The following is a 24,914-nucleotide window of genomic DNA, read 5'->3' as shown; positions in this document are numbered from 1 at the left end:
GATGCATTTTTTTAATGACAATCACAGGGATAGATGTCAATCCAGGTGGGCAGAATTGTCCATATGAAGAAATTTTGGCTTAGTTTTTAAGAAATATCTGTTGTTCTTAACCCAACCCTAAAAATTACTTCCATATATTACATCTCTCACCTATTTTTATTATAGACTAATAGCCAATTTTTTTTTAAATAGTTTATAACATAAAGTCAAGTGCTGTTAGATATTGTTCACCAGCATAATAAAATTCTTGAAGGGAAAATGAACTTTCTAACTTTAATTTAATACAGGCTTGAAAGGGAAAAACTACCACAGTTAAGACAGGTCACTAGTCTGAAGTGAGGCCAAACATGACTACATCAGCAAACTGTGGATACACTGCCACAAGATCTGGAAATGTAAATGCTGTTCTCAGCATAATCATTTAACTATACATTATCTTTTCCAGTTTATATTCCTTAAGTTTAAAAAAGCAATAATGGCCACTCATTATTTTCTCTGCATAGCCCCTTTACCGTAACACCTATGTCTACATTATTTCACATACACAAAAGATGGATATCATCAAATCAACATGTGTAGTCAGCACAAAGCTTGCTAACCAAAATTAAGACATACTCTTTCTTGTGGTGAAGAAATAAAATTTGTCAAATGTCTAACGCATCGTCTCCTGGGAGCCAAATAACCTTTCTACACTCTCTTTCTTACTCCTTTTATGTATTTCCAAGTAGATTCCCCCGTCTTTATCTTATGGGATACTAAGGTCAGACAATACATTTGCATAATGCAAACCAGCCTTCTCGACTGAGTTTTAAGATGTTTGGGAAAGTTAAGAATGGCTCCCTATTCTGTATTAATTCATCAGGAGTATCAATTGCTTACACAGCGACTTTGATTAAGGTTTACCAGCTGTGATAGTGTAATGTAAGCTCATCGTTCCTTAAATGCATACAGATGAAGTCTGTATTATCGTCACTAACATTTTTATTGCATTTTTGGTGAAATTCCCATCACCTTTATGTATAGATGGAAACTCATATTATTATGCATTGTACAACTTTAGTAGTAACAGTTTGTACGATCAAGATCTACGTTTCCTGGTTCCTGTATTTTGTGCCTTTTATCAATATGTAAACTGTTGGAGCTTTATAAACAAAGTAATAATATATGGGCTAAGGGAACTTGTATCATAATATTAGTGCCTTAAATTCTGAAATTATCTTTCATTTACTATTTGTAGCTATCTATAAGACAGAAGACAGTAGGAATAGATATGAATTAAGATGTAATGCTGACCATCCATTAAGAGATTTAAAAAAAATGCCATGAAATTCTGCTTCAATCCTAGACAAAGGATTCCTAAAGCAATCTGTGTAAACTAAATCACAACACACAAATCACGCTTTGTACCTCCCCTTGTTTGACTAAAATCTGGAACATAGCCCATTTTTGTATTAGCTTAATCACTACTGCAATGACTTATTCCAGTCCTGGAATAGTTATATTTGTGACAGCTAGATTCTAGCTGCAGTCTGCAATGAACATAATACTCTAAACACTCAAAATTTCATAATTATGTCATTTAAAATATAATATTATATATATATATATATTTATTTATAAAAAGTAACTTCTATTGCAGGACATGCCACATCAGCGATGCCATCCCCTGTATACTCACTGATATCTGATCTAGCCTATGTTGCCTAGGATCTATTTTGGGTTGAATGATGCCAATTATAATTTAATCCACTTCCTGTAGGTCCAGTTTGTCAAAGACTCCCACCTCCCCCTGGGTGCACCATCAAACCACCTTACACCCACAGACATACCCACAACTGGGACAATGTTTATGGTATTATGTGGTATCATTCTCAGAAACATTCAGGACAGACCACTGCTGGAGGAAAGAAGACAAAGAGAACTCCTTGGTGCCACATGTCCAGTTGGAAGACTGCAGGATTTACGGTGTTATTCACTATTTTGTATAGAATTAAAAATGCAGGGAGCTACTGGAGTTGGCTTTTAGGTTTCCATCACTGTAGCAATACTAAACCATTAACTTCATTCTATACTTACTTTGGCAGCACTGATGACAGTAGCAGTATAAGACTGAATATTGTCTCCACATGCTCCTCCACGAGACTGATGGCACCGAATAAGCTGCAAAGAGACAATACAAATGTTAAACTATAAGTACAGTAACTCTCTCTCTACAGCACTGGCAACCTACAAAACAACATAGTGGTTTATTCTGCAAAATGTAGCATGTATCAGATCCAGAATGGGTAAACTTGAGCTAACATCATTGTAAACATGCAGCTAATGGCTTCTGACTAATTGAAGAGCTAGTTGTGCCATCTCTACTGGTTAAAACTCTTGCAAATGATACTCAAATAAGTTGGTCAATGGATTTTACTGTCAACAAAATTACAGCAGTTTTTCATTTTGGTTAATAGCCAGATAGGTTTGAATAGAATGACCACACTTGAAATAGGTTTCAGCCACTGTTTATTTACTTCTGTGTGCCCATATTTGTGAAAACAAATTATCTGTATACTGCAATGCTGGATCTACCCAGCCATTAAATATTAGTACTGACAAATACGTTGCACATTTGACTGATCATGACAGAAGCAAAGCTACAAGCCAGTTATGTACTGCCGTTTGATATAAAAGAGCAAAAAAAAAAAAAAAATGTAATTTAAATTTTAGAACTCGTATCACTGACAAGTGTTAGCTATAAGTAGTTTCTACTTATTATGGTAAACGTAAAAATCAATTAAAATTTATTTTTATTTTTTTTAAATAATAGAAAAAAGTGATCAACCCCAACTTTTTGCCCATTTTACGCCATGATATGAAGAAAAAAACATGAATATTCAGAAAAAGGAAATCATTCTTTTCTTCTTTTCCAGTTGATTGTACATTCGATAGACTTCACAAGTCTTTTTGTACCAGTTTCTTCATAGCCATTCTGTCATTAACGATTTAATGAAAATCAAAAAATGTCATACAGTAAAAAGCCTTGATTTTTCACCCCCACTCTACTGTGGAATATGTTGGCGCCTTATAAATAAATAGTATTTAATAATTAATGACAAGTCTGTACACCAGATTGAAAGCCATCAATCATAGAAATTCCCTGCACCCTGAGTTGATTTTCCTGTCTGATAATCTATATAGCAGATCTGTACATTTCAAATTTCACAAATGCAGTCTTCAGTAGACATCTTATCTTTTAGTTTCACAAATTTTTACTTCTCCATCATTGAGAGAAACAAATGAAATGCAGTTAGTGTATTAATTTATTTAAAAAAAACAAAAAGAAATGCAGGGAATAGCCTTTGTGTTTGAAAAAAAGTGCATAGTTAGAACAATATTTTTTTTACAGCTAAATGGTTTACCTTAACCAGTAAAGGATCTCAAGCCCATAATGTATACTCAAATAAACTAAAACACCTAGTGTATTCCCTAACATAAATCTCTCTGTTGCAAAAAGCAACAGAAGCTTATGTGACGGAGATTTTTTTTTTTACCTGGAGATTTTCAGTAAACAAAGTACAAAATAACCTATGTAGAGGTGGGCCTCTGTAAATTTTTGAGAAGTGACAAGTGATTGAGAAGTGATTTTTAAGGAAAATTATTTCCAAGTAATTGACCCAGAACAAACATATTATTACGTATTTAAAAGCCAAACTCTTGGATTAAAAAGCATTGCAAAAGTTAAAGGTTTGTTTAGATCTAGAAGGGGTATACAAAAAAGATTGCTTAGTTTCTTGGTTTTGCGAACAGTCCACCCTAGCTTGTGATGTCATTAATGATGAGGGCTTTGTTTCTCTGAATGCAGTCTAATAGACCCCTCACCTAATATTTAGAAAATCTTCAAAAAAAAAGGGCACAATGTGGTGTTACTTTTATACAAAAAAATTCTACACACATCCATATTAATCTTCTTTCTGGGTGAATTCAAATATGTTACCTTGTTGTCGTGGGATTAGCCACCCGTTGTTTATATTTAGCCACATGGATCTATGAAAATCACAGTTTCCATTCTACAAGGGCAGCTTTCCCATTCTCATATGAACATGTTAACCTCCACTTAAAATTCGAAGTTAGGCTGCCCAGAAGAGAATTATTAGCACCTAATAACAATACTAATGTGCCTTTAGTAAATAAAAAAAAATAGATTTGAAGTAACCTCATATTAGATCTTCCTTGCATCTCACAGAAGCGAAGCAGGAGTTTGCTAGGCATAGCTCACTCCTGCTTCCAAATAGTTGTGTGCTACCATCAGTCACTACTGACTTGTCCCACATCCACTGAAGGATAAAGTCTCCTGAGTCCAGGTACAGTTTAAATTTGAAGAGAGAGGTGTTTAGAAAAGGGCTGCCAAACTGCAATTTAGCTTTTGTCATAATTAATATATACCAAACATTAATTCTAATGAATAAGAATTATATTATGCATCATGCAATAAATCTGTTGTAATTTCCATAAACTCTGTAATATTTAGATCGAGGAATAACTGTGTAAGCAAAAAGATACACAATATTGTATATAAAAGATTGCACACTTTATCCCACAAAATAAAACAAAATGCTTAATTGAGATACTTATCCCTCTCTTAATAATCTTCTGGGTGCCACTCTGACTGTAGCCTGAGCGACTTTGGTTTTTAATAGCCAAACATATCCATTAAGGATACATGTTTGTTGCAAAAAAGAGATTTGGTCTGGCACTACAACCACAAATACATTTAAATAAATATAATCAAATGATCCTGTTTCGTCTGTGTTACATTAAATATTTTATTTACTAGAGGATTTTTACAGTTGATGTTTTTCTACTTAATTGATTCTTATTTAGATTTATTTATGCATCCTCTGAGAATCGTATTAGGAAAAATTAGAAGTATTTAGGAAGATAGTATTTACGCAACATTTAATTACTCAGTGAGAAACTGATATTTACAAAAAGCGGGATGAACTTTGAACAAAAGAAAGATTAAAATAGTGGGGAGAAGTCTTGTATATAACTTTAGAATGAAAAATATTAATAGTCTTTACAAAAACATATAACACTCTTCACCTAAAATAAAAGAAAAGATACAAACTGTCAAAAAGAAATAGTCATTCAGAAACAGAGGTAAATTTGGAAGCTTATGGGAGCACACACACAAACAATAAAGGCAATTAGAATACTCCTCTCTATGGTACTACATTGGAAGCCCAACTACAGGCACAATGGCCCTGATTTACTAAAGTTCTCCAAGGCTGGAGAGAATACACTTTCATCAGTGAAGCTGGGTTATACAGAAAACCTGGAATAGATTTCCTAAAAGTCATTACTTGTTAGCAAACGTTTTCAATTTTGGACCAGATCCATTCCAGGTTTGCTGGATCACCCAGCTTCACTGGTGAAAGTGTATTGCCTCCAGCCTTGGGGAACTTTATTAAATCACGGCCAATGTCTTTTAAATATATACTTTAACCCTCAATATGTTGGTTTGCATAAGTACACACAAACAGGTCTGCCATCTTTGCACTCAACAGACCACAAGTGTTCTCCCTGACCCCTTTTAGCCGGGCACACCTCTCAGCACTTTTCAGTAACCACCTAGCTATTTTTGGGTGGTCAACTAAACAGTTGGGTCACAATACAGGGGCTGTCATCCGCCTACAATTTCTTCCCACCCAGCTTAACAAAAAATTCTGGGTTGAACACTGGACCAATTCAATCAATTTTCCAATAGGTAATCAAACCCATAATACACATATTTACAATATTCTTCCCTTGTATCTGTGTTATGGGAATTGGGTGAACCACAGGTCAAACAGGAACCCCCAATCAGATTTGCTTGACTGTTTATACAAAACACAGGACTTTACCGACACTTTCAATCAAAAACCCTAAAAATCAGTTAGTCATAATGACTGAAGGGCTGTACTTCAGATCCAAACATTTTTATCATTTAATCAGAATTTTAATTGGAAATAAAAATCGCCCCTTGTGTACTGTAATGGTTTGTAAATTCTGAGGTAGAAAAAACAATATGAGAGTTGGTGTAACTGGCTTGTTACTTTGAGGATCTGGGCTCTAGGTCTGTCATTCTCATAATTTTTTTTTTTAACTAGTGAGTAACTGAACTGCAACAAGTATTTTCACACTAGATAGACTACTTGTTTTACGAAATGGTGTGCCAAGAGTCATGTTACCTAAGCAATATGAGTGATAACAATGAACTCCATACAGGAAACAAACCTTGTAGTAGAGTAAGAGTGTCACTATGTTGCCTTGAGAAAGGGACCCTGCATGGCCCCGAAATGTTGGCTTTCCAACATGTTGTGGCAGTTTTAGAAGTTAGAACTTTAGAAGAAGTTCTGCCTGAGAGTAGGCATCAAAGATTTTTTTTTTTTTTTTTTTTAATTACTTGCCTATCCTGACCTTACAGGAAAGCTGAACCTTCTCTAAAGCCTCTGACCACTGAGAATAGCCCTTATCGACCAAGTTACTCTAAACAGGTTGATGAGGTTTATTTACATAATCCATACACACCTTGCACAGAAGAAACATGAATAAACGAAATCCAAAAGGAAGGCCTCAAATGTGGTTACCTAAGCTGATCTACCAAGGTATTGCAATGCAGCTTAAGTGGAACTGTGTGTAAAAAGTTACTGCCTGGAACATTCCAGTACAAAACAGCTTTATACACAGAAATGAGAAGCAAATATGATTCATCAACAATTTAAAATTACTTTGAGAGGTAACACATAATGTAATGTCCAGTAGACTATACTACAAAAAGTGGATTTTCTAGAACTTTTTTTTTTGCTTTTCTACTGGGAACTGTGGCAAAAAGCTGCTGGATGGTTGTGGTTCCTAATAAATTAAAGAATAATCAAAATAAATTATCCCTCTAGAGCTGTATTCTAAAGCTTAGGTTAATATTCCCAATGCTTCGAAAAGGAAATAAGTCTTTGGAAATATAAAAATCAGGTTAAGACTTTTAACCTCATACTTCAGCGTTACATATGTGTTTTCTTTGTAAATGGTAGCAGAATATTTTTTCTGCGTATAACACTTAAGCCCTTGCATAATACCACTGCTTGTATACGTGTGGCTGGGCCTGTGAGATGATATGTTTATGATGTCAGAGACAACATTTATAACCCCTTTGTCTTGTATGTCTCCATCCCTTAAGAGAAATAAATTACAGATGTGAACAAACATGTACACAACTGTGGCAATGAAACAAATTTCACGCTATTGCCTTAGAAGAGTTTAGAAAGAAAGGAATCTGTATTAAGGGCCAAAATATGAATGACTGATGGGGAGAAAATCTGGGATGTACTTCAGGCAAATTGAGTAACACAGGAAGCATCATAGTCTGGGCAAAAAAAAACGCCCACACAAATGGCTGCTGGCTGCACTTCAATCAGAAACGTAAAACAATTGTCTGATTAGCACATATTGGGGCCATTCTATAGGATATACAGACCTTCTATCCAACTGCTAAGTAAGGAGACTAAAACATAAAAATGCAATGTAACCGCAGCTATTCAATCCTTGTAGGCAAGACTACAACCTCATTATTTCATTGATAAAAGAAACAAAACACACCAGTTGTATGTGTGCCCCTGAAATACATCGCATTACACTGCAGGCAAAAATGCTGCAGGGAATCAGCAACCCTGGGATGCAACAAAGCATGATTTAGGGTGAAATGGAGCATCTACTTTTACACACTATACTTTTATACACTTTACATACTTTTAAAGGTTTGCCCAGATTCTCTTTACCCAGAAAACAAAATAAGACGACTGCTGTTACTGCCTGTAATTTACTGATGCTCCAGATCTCCTAAGCTTGAACTTGGGGAGGATTTATTGATAATAAGTACTGACTAATGAGCTTTATTGACAACCTTCAGTTTCAATAACATTCTGTATGGGAAATATATCTGCTTAGGCCTAACAATGTCAATACAGGTTTTGATGATTCTTTGGCTGACAGAGGTTAGTTGATGAGAAAAAAATTATATACTCTAGGTATGGATTGCTTTACTTAAAGTGTATTTCTGCTCAACAGATACGTAGTTATGTTAACACTTATCCTAGACTAAATTAAAAAACAACAGAACGGTTAAAGTACTTACTTGCCATTGCAGAATGGTAGTGATCCTTTAACTAGGAACTAAGATTTCACTTTAAACATTTTGGATCGGGCAACATTATAGCAAAAAGGGACAGGTAATCTCCCTTCTGCAATAAGTATTCTTACCTGCCTGATCACTCTGAGGAACTGTCAAGGATACCTGACAATCTCAGCATCCCTGTTGTGGCCGGGCCAATCAAGATGGCCGAAGATCACATCTAGGAAAATAAGGAAGAAGATGGCAAAGCCCTGCGACGGAATGGGGACAGGTAAGTATCCCAAGCTTTAGTTCCACAATAAGAGGGATGATTCCCTTCACTATCCTATTGTACATGCAGCACAATGGCTCAGTGTCTCAGTGGCTAGCATTCCTGCTTTTGCAGCATTAGGGCTCCAGGGCCAAAATTTGTCCAGGACTTTATCTGGATAGAGGTGGTTCTCCCTGTGTTTGTGATGGTTTCCACCAAGCATTTTATTTTTTTCTCACATCCCAAAAACATGCAGTTAGGTCAATTCTCCTCCCCAAAAAAATGATCATAGTTTGTTGTTTTGTCTGCTTATCCTTTTTTTTTGTTGATTAAAGCTTCAAATTCTACGTTGATTGTTTAATTATTGTGTCATACAGGAAAATGTTTGAATAATAAATTTTAATGAATGAATCTTAAAAAATATAAAAATACATTGACTGTGTTAATCATATATGGCGAAGGTGGGACATTAGAAATTTAAATACATTGTCCGATGATGCTGATTTGCCTGTAACTACACCACGAGTAACTTCTTTGTTTGTGTTATGATGTGATATATGCAATGCACCGGTCTCTGTTTCCCCATACTTACCATTGTTCAGTTTTTTGTCTTACTCTGAGATTTTATTGTTTCTATCTATGTGGTTTTTATGTATTGTGTTCTTTTTTCCCAATAAAATAAAAAATAAAGAATGTTAAAAAAAATATATATATATAAATACATAAAAAAAACTGGCAGGTAATACAGCCCACTTTTGTCACTAAGAATGAATGTGAGAGGAAATTCAAACATGTTATTACCTGTCATCACAGCAAGAGTTTAAGTAAAATCCTTTAATGGGGGCGCCAGTACCTCTGACAACTCTCTGGAATGGAAATGTTGTTTACTGCAAAGAGATTTCTCTCATGTCTTGTAGGAAGTGAAGGAAAATCTCCCTATTGGGGCACAGACAGCAAAATGTAGCCTATACAGAGGTTTTCTCCCTTACGTATTTGAAACAAAAAAAAAAAAGTTTTGGCTTTATATGAACTTTGAGCTGATAGTTGAGGCCAAGTATTAGAAGTTTCTTGTACAGCATTCTTGCATTGTAAGCCGCTGGCGAACAATTACACCCCTTCTGCAAAATCACTTAATCTGTGCAGTTGTCAGTGATAAAATTTTTATTGACAAGACATACAGAGTGATCACTTATATATATGTGCAGACGTGGTATGTCTCAAGGAAATATTTCATACTGGATGCCTTCCATTATGGCAGCTTCACTCTTTAACAGTTCATACTTTACAATCAGTCAGCACTTACCTTATTTTCAGCATATGCAAGCCAGCGACTCCCCAAAGCAATAGGATTCATGTTTGGCCCAGGACATGGATAGCAGCCTAAGGGAAACAAATAACAGCAGTAAGACATTTTCTAATGGCAGAAAATTTTGAATAACCCAAACAAACACCATTCTAAACAAAGATCTCTTAAACATTCATCAACAAAATGCTTACATTTCTTTGAGTTTTACAAGCTAACACTAAGACACTGTAGAAACAATTAATTAGGCTTGAAAAAGCATTTCTTCATTGTTTTGTTTCTGAGGGGGTTTTATTTTTTCTTTTAATAAACACAATCTTGTTTGGGAATGTTTTGAAACACATAGGGCTTGTCTTTCAAATCTCAGAATAATGTTAGCACTCCGAAATAAAATGAACTTGTAAATATTTGTTTTCCCAAAGCTATAAATCCAATGTATTTACATCAAACCTTCAGAATTATTTGAGCTTATCACTGATGGGAAGAGTGACTTGCATCTTGCATTATATCTCCTCCAATCTGGATATGATGCTATCTGGAAGATTGCCAACAAGGATTTATTAACCTTTTCTTTAAGGAAGTGGCTTCTATTTAAAAAAAATATATAAAATTTTAAAATCCAAAGTTACCCCTTTTTTTGCAAAGATTAAATGTGTGTTTTGGTCTAGGGAGAACTAAAACAGCCGTTTTATTTCCACTCTTCATTCCCCACACAGCGAGGATTCTTTTCAATGCTCCATGTTATGGACAGGCCTTTAACATTCTCACATACAATTTAGGAATGCTAGTCCTGAATTCTATGTGATAACAACAAAGTCCCAGGACTGATAGGACTGCAAAAAGAAGTGGCTGGTGGCTTTGAGCAGCTAGGAGGAAACCTGCCTGAACTAGGGATACGGTAATAACAACTGCTTTTACTGTTTCCCCTTAACAAAAACAAGCTTTTTTACAATTTGCAGGGTGGAAGAAGTCCCACTCAAAGGGCAAATTTTGATTTTACCTTACCTTTAATTTTCATCACATGTATTCTAGCCATATATAATGGTTTTTTAGTTGGTTTGTAATTACTACATTCAATTCAAGTAACTCAGTGGGTCCAAGTGTGCAGTTTGAGTGTAGTAAAAGTGTTGAAGAAAATATTCTGAATGAAGTCCCATGCACATGCATGGCAGTTACATCATACCGGCCCAGCCAATCAGGATGGCTAAAAATTGGGAGCCTGGGAATGAAGCAGAAAAAAGTAGCAGCACCCACATTGGAACAAGGAAAGGTGAGTTTGTCTAAAGTGGAACCACACTGTTCCTACTCGCCTGCCCCCATTTTGTTGCGGGCGCTGCTATCTTTTTTCTACTTCTCTTCCATTGCCTTCATTGGTTGTAACGTCTGAATTTAAGGGCATGCTTAGTCACAATTTTTAACACGAGTTTAGTTTTGCTTTAAACCCCTTTTAAACAACCACAACTACCAGCTTACCCTTTAAAATAAAACAGTTAGGCAGCAGGTAAACCCCATTCATGGTACTACTGCATTTTTTTCTCACACCCAAATTTCTCACAGCTGGCGAAGTGTTATATATAGTGCATTTTTCATTATGCTGCTTTGGTAATTGGACAGCAAAACAAGAATTGCAGAACCTTTGAGCTAGCAGTAAGCAATGGAACTTGGCTTCATGATACAGTAACTGACCACTGTTATTCTCTCAGCCATGTAGAATTTAAGATCTTAAGTCAGCAGTTTAAGCAGAGAACTTGTGGAAAAACAGACAGACTGACCCCCATGCTGGACTCAACCTTGTATTTCCTACAAACACATCTTAGTTACAGTTTAACATATGCATCCAGTGAACCTCCAAAAGAAATACACTGTAAGCAAGAAAGGCTAATGTTAACATGTTTACCAAAAATTCTGCAAACATCCATGGGAAATTTTAGATGAGAGAATGCTTTAAAAAGTAAAAAAGTCACAATCTTGAGAATTATTTTTTTTTCCCTTATATATGAACTCAGAAAAGTTTTGCAACCTGTACTGCTTGGTTTCCATTATATAGTATTTTATAGGTGTACATATCTCATTCCTGTAATGTTCATGTTGTATGAAATGAAATCGATTACAGTTATACTAAGCTACAATAAGTAGCAAAAGACTTTACCACGCAGTTTTAACAAAATGGGCTCAAGTTTTTATATACATATATAGTCAGGTGATAGGTATATATGTATGGGAACCCTATCATACTATATATATATATATATATATATATATATATATATATATATATATATATATATAGACTGTTACAGTTAACGAAATTCTCTGTGTGCCTGCTGCAAGGGCCAATCCCCCTCTATATCACTCTATATATATATATATATATAAATGCAATCAAATGAATTTTTTTTTTCTTGTTTTCCCGTGCGGAAAACCTGGTGCGTCTTATAGTCCGGAGCTTCTAATGGTCCGAAAAATACGGTGTATATATATATATATATATATATATATATATATATATATATATATTTAACACATGGCTGCTGGGATTTTTTCTAAGGTATATTACTTGTTATTATGGCACTCTAATGCACTATGGCAAAACATGCACTACCATGCTTCGAGGTTCAATACGTCAGTATAAATGCTGAGGGTCCCTTTTTTGTTTCATTACTATGTGTTGTTGGCCCTATTTTAACACACGCATCAAGTCACAAATCATTAAAGTGCATGCATTTAGACAATGCACAGGAACAGCAAAGTGTGAATTAGCCCCTTAATGTTTTTTGTTCTACTTTCACTTTAAAAAGGTAAGAAATCTCATGAGTTGGCATTGACAACATGTCCAGCTTCTCTGATTTAAACGTCATCCCTATCTGTCACCACAATGAATTCATAGATCATTTTAAGGAGAAACTAAAAACAGGGAAAAGTACTTCCTACATACAGCATACAAGTAGTGCTTACTATTTTTAACAAAGAAAGGCATTGGAAGAAGCAGAGAACAAAGACTGCAGTTTCAGATTTTAGTTACAGGAAATTAGATAACAAGCATGCATGGCTCAGAAAAACAACAACAGGAAATTATAGTTTATTTCTGACAAATACAACCTTCACACTAAAATAAAGACACACACACACTCACACTCTTTTGCATGAATGCCTATTGGAGTGGGTGCACATGCAAGTTGCGCCTGTACCTCTACATAAAACAAAAGAAAGCTAGAAAGTTTATTTTGCTCAGCTGAGTCAGCGTAGCTTGTAGGCAGTTTTGGTGGATAGCTCTAAAACTGTTCCATTTCTTTATTGGTCTTTTATTTTACACTGGTGTGGAGTATGGATACAAAAGTACAAATATTTCCAGATTTATCCCTTGTCAGTAATTTTTAAAAGAAAAAGACCCTTTTTTACGGTTTACGGTTCCCAAATTGTTCATTCATATGCCTGAAGTTCAAAGTGGTGAGCACCATCTTGTGGCTGTCCGCAGACTTACACATGGCACAAAATAGCTTGGCTGGAGAAACCATATTCTTTGTTTATAAATGTTTTAATACAAGATTCACCTAACTTTTACCCAAAAAGAATTATAAGTAAAAGTTTATTCACACATTTTCTGATTGACTTAAATGTGAAGAATGTGTAAATTTTAAGTAAAAGGTATATGAATCTTAAGTGAAAGCATTTCTAAGTAGACTTTATAAGTCATAAACTGTATATTTATATACAGCACAAACCATGCATTGCCAAGAGGAAATGAGAATCCTGTTGTCACCATAAATGAAACCTATTTCTACTATGTTTCTCCACAATACCTAAACTGAAAATTATTAATTTTCCCATAAATCAGTCATCAAACTAGATGAGAGGGCTGGATGTCTGGTTAAACTTTAACGTTTCACTAAATATAATATAGATGTTTTACATAAGAACTACAAGATAAAACAAGCAGCTGAAATATATATAGGTGGATTGTTTCAAATAAAATATTTTGAAAATGTTAAGTCAGTCCTCCTATTCACTCCTGCTCCACTTTTGGCTTTTTGAAAACATGTTGCATTTAAAATATTTGGCATTTAATTACAGCTGACTGGCTCAGAGTGGTAATATTCCAGTTCCTAAGGCATTTTCATTACAGCCACAAATTTTCTCTCAACTTATTAACCAATAAATATATTGTTAACGTGGACTACTGCTCTACTAATTTCTGTTGTGAACGCTCCCTAAAATAATTATGTGATGTTAGTTTCTGTGTCAAGCAGAGAACATTGTATTACCACTGTAATTTTATCTTGGGGAATAGCAGTAAGTAAAGTAAGTAAACAAAATATGGTACCAGCAGTAACTACCTTTAAATAATGTTTCATGTAGTTCATTTTTTATCTTTATAAAATTTAGCTTTAAGTTTTAAAATGTATCTCTTTAAATCATATATGCTAATTTTAAAGTTAATTTGGTTTTATTATTTGGTCCCATAAAGCTTTTTTATTTTTGTGTATTTATCTGGTTAGAATATTTTCACTATGGATGGAATTGTTGCTTAAAGTGGGACCCTTCCTCATCTGTTTAAAGAAAACACATTATTTGCCCTAGAGTGGTATAGCAGAGGTTCACATTATTATGTTCAAGAAAAACTTTATCCCCTCTTCACTACTATAATCTGAAAACTCACAATAAGCTGTGTTGTATGTTTCCCTACACTACAAAGACAATGTTCACTTTGTTCTACAGATAAACTTTTTTTTTCTATTTTTGCTATACTACACAGCAATGCATTGCAGCACTGCAGTGTGAGCATTTGAACAGAATGAGGAGTTAGCTGTAATGGCTCTTATGGAAGTGGAAATTACTGTAATTCAGTTTGTGATCAGACCTTATTCTGAAAATGCTAATTAATTACATTTTTTCAGAGAGGAAAAATCTATATACAAACCATAAAAAATGCTTCATCTGCACATTATAGTAAAATCATTTCAGTAAACAAAATTTCTATTTTGGTTCCAAGCAGAATAAGGTTTAAATAGCAATGATGAACTAGAAGAGCATGGTTTCTCTGTAGGATACTTATTGGATTGTCCTTCTTTTCCAGCAGGGAGACCCTTATGCATACCTCACTGCACACGTTCAATAAGTAAACTTATGAACTTCAAAGGTAAAGCACAACACTGGTCCACTGTTCATCACATATGAAGCATGCTGTAATAGTGAACATTTTTTAGTTGTAATAGTAATTTCCTCAGAGAATGTAAATATATTATCTGTATTTATGTTACATTTTAGTGTCAACATTTTACTGCTTCCCATGAACAAGTTAAAGACAGGAAGACGATAAAGAAAGAGACACTTTCATTAAAACAGAAAATAAGAGTAATTAGAGCTTGTGTCCAATGCGTTGTTTAATTTGATATATTAAACAAAGTCACAGTGTATCCTGATAGCCCTTTCATATTTAAACTTGACTGGATAAATAATGTCACTGGTCTTCCACATTTGACAGTGTTTAGACCTGCAATTGGCAACTAGGCTCAAGCTCCAACACTGGAGAGGTCACATGTTTCCCTATACCCAGAAGGGCCACTCCATTACAGAAAAAGCTGCAAAGGAGCAATGAGATGGTAAAGGAGTGCAGATGGCTGAGTATAACTCGCTGGGAGTAAAAGATATATTGAGATACTTTTCACTTTATTCTAAAGAATGCATTAAACGCAAGATTATTTCTACAAGGGTAAATAACAATGGAGAATCAAAAGGATACATTCTAACCAACTAAATGGGTTTTCTGCACAATCAGTGCTATATAAATATGTAAAATACATGAATTCCCATTATGGGACAATCACATAAAATTAGATATTTCCTACTCGATTTTTTTTATTATTAATATTATTATTGTCGATAAGTATGAACTGCTCATCAGCATAGATATAAAGTAACTTGGAATAACATGTTGGATGTGTTCATCTGGATACTTGCCAGCTCAAGAGCTGTCTTTGGAACGCAGGAAAAAAAGCGTGCTGTACGCCACACACACATATAAATAGAACATGATTCCTCGGCTGATTCTCAAAGACATAGGATTCAATTTGTTTAGTAAATATTCTCGTGGGATGTTAGCTTGTTTTTCCCTTCTTTCCTGTTAAGTGCAATTGTTTATCTGATGCCTTCAATTAAAACTGTGATTAAGAGTTAAAAGAGGCTCTGGGTTGTGTGTTCCAAATAACATCATTAGCTTTGATTTCACTAAAACAATCAGGAGAACTGGTCAACTTTTAAAGGTTCAGTGTGCTTTTACAAGCTAGTCATTATGCAGTAACAAAACAAAAGCATTCAAAATCTAAAAGGGTTTACCTTTTAAAGGTAACCTGTAATGAAAGAATTGTGGAAATTGCCAATGCTGATCTCCTTATGAAAATACTAATTGCCTGGTTGTCTTGCTTCAGTACTTTGAACAATTCAATGACTTTGAACAAGATAAGCTTGGAAGATGTCAGAACCCCTGATTGCAGGAACATAAACTAAAACATTCTCACTTGTTTAATCAGCTAGGGTTTTGCAATTGAGTACCCTGTCCTATTGAAAAAAAAAAAAAATCAATGGCTCGCTTTAAAGCTTATTCTGTTTCATAGGAGTGCATAAAAGGTTTGTTTGTTACTATGCACTGATCACATTTGAAGCTTCATTGTAGCTTCAATATAAAACAATATAAAACCACGTAGCTTAGGGATCAACACTGGCATAAGAAACCTAAATAAAGAGCAGCTCTAAACTTTTTTTTTCCTCTAACTTAAAGAGTATCTCTAGACATTAAAAAAACAAAAACAATATTGTCACAAACAATGCAATGCCAGTGGACTCTGGTGCTGCTTTTTAAATGGTGATGTAGAAGGGTGTCCAGAACTGGAGAGAAGAGGAGAAAATACTACTTGAATGGTACTGCACCACCAGATCTAGTGGCTAAAGAAACATCATCTGGAGGGGTCATTGCCTGGACATTCTGCAAATAGGAAAAAATTCCAAGAGGCAATAAGCCTATTTTAAGTAGCTACTAACTCTCTGTGAAAGATGGTAAGACTTTGCAAGGCCTATCTTTGTGTCATTTGTGGTTATTTGCCATTTTCAATGTAAATTTTCCTAATGTATGTTTTTCAAATTTAGTGAAATTCATTAGTTTACACCTCATGCAATTACTAATTTATATTACAGCAAATGTTTGTCAATAGCAATCAATAGGAAAACATCTTTTTTTTTTTATTAATATGACTATACCTTAAAACAACTTTCATTAAAACTGTGGCACCATTTTTTTTTTACATTGTAAAGCAGCAGACAGAAACCCGAAAGCATGGACTCAAAAGTAGTAGTTACACCATTTAAAATGTGATAAAAAGAACTTGACATTCTTTTAAGCTTTATGAAAAAACACAGTAGAGAAAAGCTGACATCTATTGGTGGTATTTATTACAGCATTAGTGTTTTCATCCAAGTGTTTCCTTTAAAGAATTATAACTGTACTTTCCCTGCAAATTACATTTTTGTTCTTGTCCCAGCAGCATCCAAAAATGCAGATATGATGTGTTAGTGACAAGACATTCTGTTTTCAGCTATTCTTTCTGTAAACTTCTGTCTTTAAACACATCTACTGCTCTCTACAGAATCTGCTTCTGGTTGATTGGATTGTGTGTTCATATAGTTCAATGCAAAATAGTTCTGCTATTTCCATGTAGTACCATCCAATGGTGGACAGCAACTGCTTGTTAGAGCAAAGACATATGTAGCCTCAAGGCTTTATCAAGTTTATAGAAAGAGGATTTATTTCATATATTTATTATTTTATATATATATATATATATATATATATATATATATATATATATATATAATTTATTTATTTATTTTTTTAATTTTTAACATTAGACACAGGGTCACCTTATTTTGCGAAGTAATCATACACTTATGAATATGCTAAGTGCGCACTAGCAGTTTTGCAACACTAACACTATTGCTTAAAACCACTTGCAAAAACTTTCATTTTTAGGAGGTTGCTTGTGACAGCTTTACGGTGAATTTTTTTTTAGACATTACATGCAAAATACAGGGGCAGTTTGCAACCTCCATAGCAATGAATTTGGAGTGCTTGTTATTGCCTATGCATGAATTTTTAAGGATTTGAAAGTGTTCTTTTTTTCAAAGCTGTTTTTCCAGCTGTTTCAAAAAAAATAAAAAATAAAAATGAAAACACTAATTTTGTTAGGCTTTTGCAACCGTTTGCAATGCTTGCACAACCATTTACAAACACCTGAAAAAGCCTACTGGTAAATACCTATTACCATCCCAGGTGCCCAACCCCAGGTGATAAACACCAGGGTTTTTTTTTCACCACTAGGCCTCTATAAATAAAGCAATGTTCAGACTGGCAGCGAGACCAGGTGTTGCCATGTGGAAACCGGGGGCTAGAACCTAGCCATTCAGCCACCCTATTCTTTCCCTATGAGTGGCCACAGGTTAGACACTACATGTATCTCATCCAAGGTAGAAGTTTAGGGGTGTAAGGAAGCAGTAAACGCACCACAACCTCAACATCGATCTAAACAGTCAGTTTGGTATAAGGGTTGCTAACAAAATACCGTATTTTTTGCTGTATAAGACGCACTTTTTCTTCCCCAAAACTTGGGGGAAAAGTTAGTGTGTCCTATACGACAAATGTGTTAAAAAAAATAATTAAAATATTATACTCACCCGATACCCGATCCTGCGTGTGTCTCTGGCTGCAGCGTGTCTCTCTTCTCTCCTCTGCCAGCATCGTGTTTTCTCCTGTCTGTAAAGCAAAGCGAAAGAAGCCGGCACAGCGCCACCTGCTGTTCCCTGTCCTAACTGCCGTACAATAGAAAAAAAGCACAGAGTGATCAGAAGGGGAGTTTGAATGACACAGAGTGATCAGAAAGGGAATTTGAAAGGTACAGAGTGATCAGAAAGGGAATTTGAATGGCACATGAGTGATCAGAAGGGGAATACCGGTATGAATGGCACATGAGTGATCAGAAGGGGAATAATCTTAGAATCTTTTTTTTTTCTAGATTTTCCTCCTTTAAAATTGGGTGCGTCTTATATTCCGGAGCGTCTTATACGGCGAAAAATACGGTAATTGGCAATACTTCTGTTAAAAATGTCTAGGCCTACTTTATTGTTGCATTGTAATGTTTAGACACAGCAATACCAACAACTTTAGACATTCTTTATGAATAGAGATTTGAAAGAGGAATTAAATTCAACATAAAAAAGAAAAAAAAATTAGGCAGGTATTTTATTGCAGAAGGGATAGGCAATGTTCCTTCTACAATAAATTAAACACACCTGCCTGCCTCTTCTGAGTTCCATATCTTTCTAAAGTACATTGAGCTGCTTTACCTAAAGTAAAGCAGCTCAATGTACTTTACTTTAGGTACTTTAAGATGGCAAGCAGGCAGGCAGGTAAGTAGGTTTCTTTGCCTGTTCTTTCTGCAATTTCACCCACATATTTAGTTTTACTTTAAATTAATGGTACCAAATAGGCAGTAACATGAGCATGCTATATTAAACAGCAACTTAAAAAACTTTTGAGTATTATAAGCATTCTTCTCCTATGGATTGCTAAATCATGTAAATTAAATTTTAGTTTTGGAATTGTTAAATCATTTTCAGGAAAATTCAATTAAAAAATAAATAAATAACTGGATTTTTTTACTTTTTTCAAGCGTTTATCTTTCGTTGATGACTCACCATTATTGCTACAGATTTTTGAAAGATTTGCAAAAATTTTGTAGAAGCTTTCAGTATATATTGCTCATATTCCGGTACATATTGTTGATATTCAAATGTAAAAGGCTTTATTGTGATTTTTTTGGCCCAAAAGGTTTTGGTACACACACAAAATATTCAATGTAAGGGAAAGAGAAGTCATATAAGGTGTTTTCTGAAAGAGCTTTTGTTTTTGTAAACAGGCTTTGTTCAGATACCGTACTGCTTAACATTCATTTTATATTATTTAGTATACCCACTTGTTACAAAAAACTTCTTTGTAAATGTGCAGCTGTCGAAAGCAGCAATCTTCTCTTGTAAAACGACAACCAGCACCCTAAAAAAAAAATGCAAGTGTAAGAACCAAACTGTATTTTTCTTTATTGCTTTATTAAGACAGAAAGAAATCATTGAAAGCTTTAACACACAAATATTCCATGAAAAATATTGTAAATACCAACTTTATTTAACCTGATAACATGGACATAATAGCCACTTGTTGGTATATAGTAGATCTAGTCTATAGTATTTGTTAAGGACACAAATTGAGACACAATTTGCACACAGCTGCATTTATTCATGAGTACAGCTGTGAAACTACTGACAGTGTGGGATCCCCAGGTGCTCAGGGTTACATGAGGACAAGTCTCCCAATTCAGCTCTAGTGATGAATGGATGAACACGGGAAACTATGATGACGGCTCAAGCATCATCAGAGATCCCCTTTACTCAGCCAATCATGGAGCACTAGAACTGAATGGGGTGACTTGTCCTCATGTAACTCCCAGTGCCCGGGGATCCCACACTGTCAGTAGTCCAACGGCTGTACTTATGAATGAATGGAGCTGTGGGAATCATTCTCTACAAAATAAAAGTTGAAAAGTTACACTTAAACGCACACACATTAAATAAAACCCTTTAACATTAAGCCCTCCTCTACTTTATTTTTTATTTTTTGTTTGTTTTTCTCGAATAGCTGTTTACAGGTGTACAAATCTAAAGGATTGGATAAATAAATAATTATGGAATGTGAAACTGAAAAAAAAACAAACAGCCAAATTTCACAGACTACACGTGCCCAATTGCATGTTACCTTTTAGCACATAATGATAAGCATATAAAAGGGTGTTTTTTTTTTTCAAGGAGGGACAGGAGGGGCGGCTGTTTTGTGTGTTATCCTAATTAATCTATGTTGCTACATTTGATACTTTGCTTACCATTTAGCTAGTTTTTGTTTTTTAAACTTTAAATGTTTCCATGTCCATTTTGCAATTAAGAAGTCAATGTTAATGCTATGTTATTGTGTTTGTGGCCATATTGTTTCATTTCAATAATATGTCTTTATTACCACCTTTAAATAATTGTTCTGCATAAATATTTTCTAATCCAGTTTTCCACCTTTTTTAATTTTTGTTGGGCCATTTTTTAACTAATTTGGGTTTATATGGAAGTGTGGGTTTACATGTTTTTTGTCATGTACATTTAGTGGTGTCTATGTGGTCTCTATATTTTAATGTGACCTTTTAGCAAATATGTTTATTTTGAATAAAGTTTTTTTTTTTTTTTTTTTTTAAAAAGGGACCTACAATTTAAAAAGTCAATTATGCTTGTTTTTCAAAAGTTCCTTTCTATGAATTGTTTGAAAGGCTAAAAACAGCACAATTGGCTGATTAAAACTCAGTTGTTTGATTTGCATAGTTGTGCACCAAACCTCAGGAGTGTAATGCGCATTGCTGTGCGCCAAGGAGGAACCGCTATGTGTGCGTATACTGTGTTCTATCATTTGAAAAAATGTGCCGGCGAATTTTGCAGAGAAAGTAAATTTTTCTACCTTTTTTTTTATGTGTATAGTGTTTGTTTTGCTTCATTTGCACTAATGTATGCACAATGTATGCACATACATGCATATATATATGTATGTATGCATTTATGTGTGTACATATACATATAAAAGAGAAATTATTGGAAGAAATAGGCAAAGAGGATTTTTTAGGGCATATTGCTTAACATGTTTCAAATTGAAAAGATTGCGTATTTCTTCTTATGATTTTTGATGTCATGGGTTTGGCTCCAAAGAACATTCATGGATGATATTGCTTCTGGTTAAAGGAGGAAACCCTCTTTATGTGCTTCCACTACCAAGCTGAGTTGAGTAAGTCAGTATATAGTGGGCTATAAAGTGTAGCGCTCTGAAAGGATGTGATATGCATAAAGGGCATTTTCTGCACACAAAAAAAAAAGCTGATATCACGCATACACAGTGTGAGATCGGGGGATGTAAGCAGAATCTAGTAGAAGAGGAAGAAGGTGGTGGCACCCTATAACAGTCAACTAGCAGGAATACCTTTTCTTACCCATTATTAACTGCTATCTTAATCCACTGCCAGAGATGTGAGAAATATTAAAACCTCCAGTAACCAGTATTCCTTCCCCCTCACCCATAACATGGCTTTATTACCTGTTGATTCTGTCAAGATTAGATGGACAATAGTAAGACCTATTTTTTTTACACTTCCTGTAACAGGAAAACCTTCCAGCAAACTTAGCAGTTACAGAAATTCCTGATCTCAAATTCTAAATGGTCACAACAGCTGTCATAAATCTGCCTGCAGTTAACACAGAAGGGTGACCATGCTCCTGCAGCATTGATAACTGGTGATCTACCTACTGAAGGAGTTTTCAGGGAGAGAAGAATCTGTCAGGACCAATGGTTATTTAATAAAAGTGTACTCAACCCAATAAAAATGAACCTTCTACAAGAACATTTACCAGGCAAAAAAGCTTACACATCTTTAGTATTTGTGTCTACATACATTAGACTTTCATACTAGAGATTACCTGATAGATTTCAAGGAGATAGTACATTAGACTGCAGCATATACAGCCTGCTATACTTTGAATCTAATAACAGAAATATTACCGTGTGTTGTTTTTTTCCCCCAAAATTTGATGAGTGCATTTTTTATATGCTTTCCGTCTGAAAAAAACTTGGTGTATGTTAAATATGAGACATCATGCCTGTTTATCCATGGGGATCTGATGAAGTCTGCGCAAGTCTAAAATATCTTGAACATTTTCATCTGTCATGGAAGATGAATAATTGTTAGGGAAGAGGCATAATTTCCAAAGTGATTTATGGTTATGTATTTTCACATTAGGTGTTCTTACATTTTGTGTAAGGTTTACATTTCCTGTTTTGTACAACGGAACAGTTTGGCAGTTATCACATTTACAAATTTAGATCTTGGATGCTCGCTCAATATAGAAGAAAAATGCTGTCCTCATGGTTTTATTATTCTCCTGGGGAAAATTGATCAAGTTCAGTTAATGTGACTGTTCCGGTAGTAACTCCCATGATATGGAGCTTGATGAATCAACCCCTCTGTCTCCATTTCCTTTGTCATTTCCTACTTGCTGCAAAGTCATAATGTTAATACAGCTCTAGGTAATAATGGAAAATGTGACCTGTCACTTGTACACCAACAGAATAGCAATTCTTCCTTGTCATAATGCAGAAAAATACATCGTAGGTTTAAGGAGTATTTAGTTTAAAGGATGTGCACCATTACACATACAACGTCATAGGTATGCTGCTGGGGATAAAAGTCTGCATAAAGAGCAACTAAAGAAGTTAGGATTACATGCAATAAAATGTTTCACAAAGTTCTGAAATGCAACTCTAAAAAGATGGCTATTTCAGTATTCTGAACTGGAAGCCTATAACAGAGTTTGGGTACCACCTTGGTGTCTAATTTAGTAACTAAATGAGTGAAAAATCTTGTCAATTATTTTAACATTCTCAAAATAAAATAATAAAAAAAATAATTTTATGCAAGTAGACAACTTATAATTTTTACAGAAAGTGTCTGAATCCAATCAGGTTTTCATTCTTCCAGTAACACAATACATACAATTCCTGTTAAAAAATGCTGTCTTCACTGTCCACTAATGCATACCTCCACTGTCTGCAATAAAACCAATACATGCCATTGCAAATTGATACTGACAGATGCAACAACAAAGCATTTAATGGGAAGGTGGTATGACTGCTTATTTCAGAATGATTAGCAAGGCTGGATTTCTGCAAAACCAAGAGCAGAAGGGCTCCCAGAGCATGTGCACAGCCATCCACATCTAAGGTTAATGATATTCAGTCTTGTCCATGGTTGAAAAACATTTTCCAAATAGCAAATGAGTTTGGAGAAATCCATTCCATTGCTTGATCATCCATGTTCTCCATGATAGTCTTTTTTCATAGTTATCTATCAGCGTTTATTAAGAGATATACTTACCATAAAACCGTTAGTGATAAAACACAAAAGCCATGGCACCTTGGACCTGTCAAATCTATATCTAGGTATAATATTAGTGCTGCCATCACAAAGAAGCAAGTCCAACTAACAATTGACATGAGGATCATAAAAATGACACCATTCTTATGGTGCAGTTAACCTAACAGAATTGAAAAACAGAATATAACACTGGGAGAAGCAGGGACTTTCTTTGTATCCAAATCATGCATTTAATACTTCCTACTGCCCTTCTTTCCTTTGATCTGCTATTAATTCTTTGACCCTTTGAGGACAGTGATCCCAAGCCAAAAAACAAATACATACATATGTAGAGGAATGAACCACTACAATAATATTATACCAATTTCACAGTCATTGTAATTAAATGTTTACTAATATACAAAAATACTGGCAAATGAAAGCAGACACTGTAGGCTGATCACATATACTGTACATATCTAGATTTGCATACACTTACTTTGAATTTCTAAAATTTTGTTCAGATGAAAACAGAAAATAAAAAAATGCACATGAAAGACAGCATGTAGTTTCTCTGCCCACTTTGCGTTCATTACCAAATTTTATGCTCTTGAGTTACATGTTTACAGTACTTTACAAACATACTTTGGAAATATGACATAAATGAGAAAACATATTCTCTTGTTGACCAATATGTCAGAAAATTAAAGACACATTTCTGCTTGACAAACAGCAGAAATAAAGCAAAAAATCATACCAAAGCAAATAAACAGCTTAATGTTATTTAACTGTTGGAAAACTCCACCAATATGACAGCCTCAGTCAACTGATAACTGGATATCTGTATTTATAGAATATTTTTGCAAAGAACAGCTTAACCTAAAGCTATGGAATGAAAAAAAATGGACAACTATTATTTTTGGGTAAATGTATAAAATGTAAATCTGGGCCACTGAAAACAAATGTCATGCTTAGTGAGACGGAGCTTATGGGGGGCGCTATGGCTTCCAAAATGGTAGTGAGGATTTGCGCTGCAGGCTGCTTCCCGGTTGCGGTCCTTGGGCACACCAGAAGGGCAGAAAAATGTGAGGTACTGAATCACCAGGCTGGAGGATAGTCAAAACAGGCTTGTGTCCAGGCAGACAGCAAACAAGAGAGGTCAGGAACAAAGCTGGGTGT

General features: G+C 34.8%; 1 protein-coding gene across 1 annotated transcript in view; it reads right to left on the bottom strand.

Moving 5' to 3' along the window:
* BCAS3 (BCAS3 microtubule associated cell migration factor) overlaps positions 1-24,914 on the bottom strand; it is a 532,737-nt gene that overhangs the window by 438,870 nt on the left and 68,953 nt on the right. Inside the window, exons 9-11 of the mRNA XM_072407233.1 lie at positions 19,725-19,801; positions 9,706-9,782; positions 2,077-2,160 (exon numbers count right to left, since the gene is read on the bottom strand). Of these exons, the coding sequence (XP_072263334.1) occupies positions 2,077-2,160; positions 9,706-9,782; positions 19,725-19,801 (238 nt within the window). The remainder of the gene's footprint in view (positions 1-2,076; positions 2,161-9,705; positions 9,783-19,724; positions 19,802-24,914) is intronic.

The sequence above is a fragment of the Pyxicephalus adspersus genome, chromosome 1 (genome assembly GCF_032062135.1).
Source record: "Pyxicephalus adspersus chromosome 1, UCB_Pads_2.0, whole genome shotgun sequence".
Classification (NCBI taxonomy): Eukaryota; Metazoa; Chordata; class Amphibia; order Anura; family Pyxicephalidae; genus Pyxicephalus; species Pyxicephalus adspersus.
This window is presented reverse-complemented; position numbering and strand designations above follow the sequence as displayed.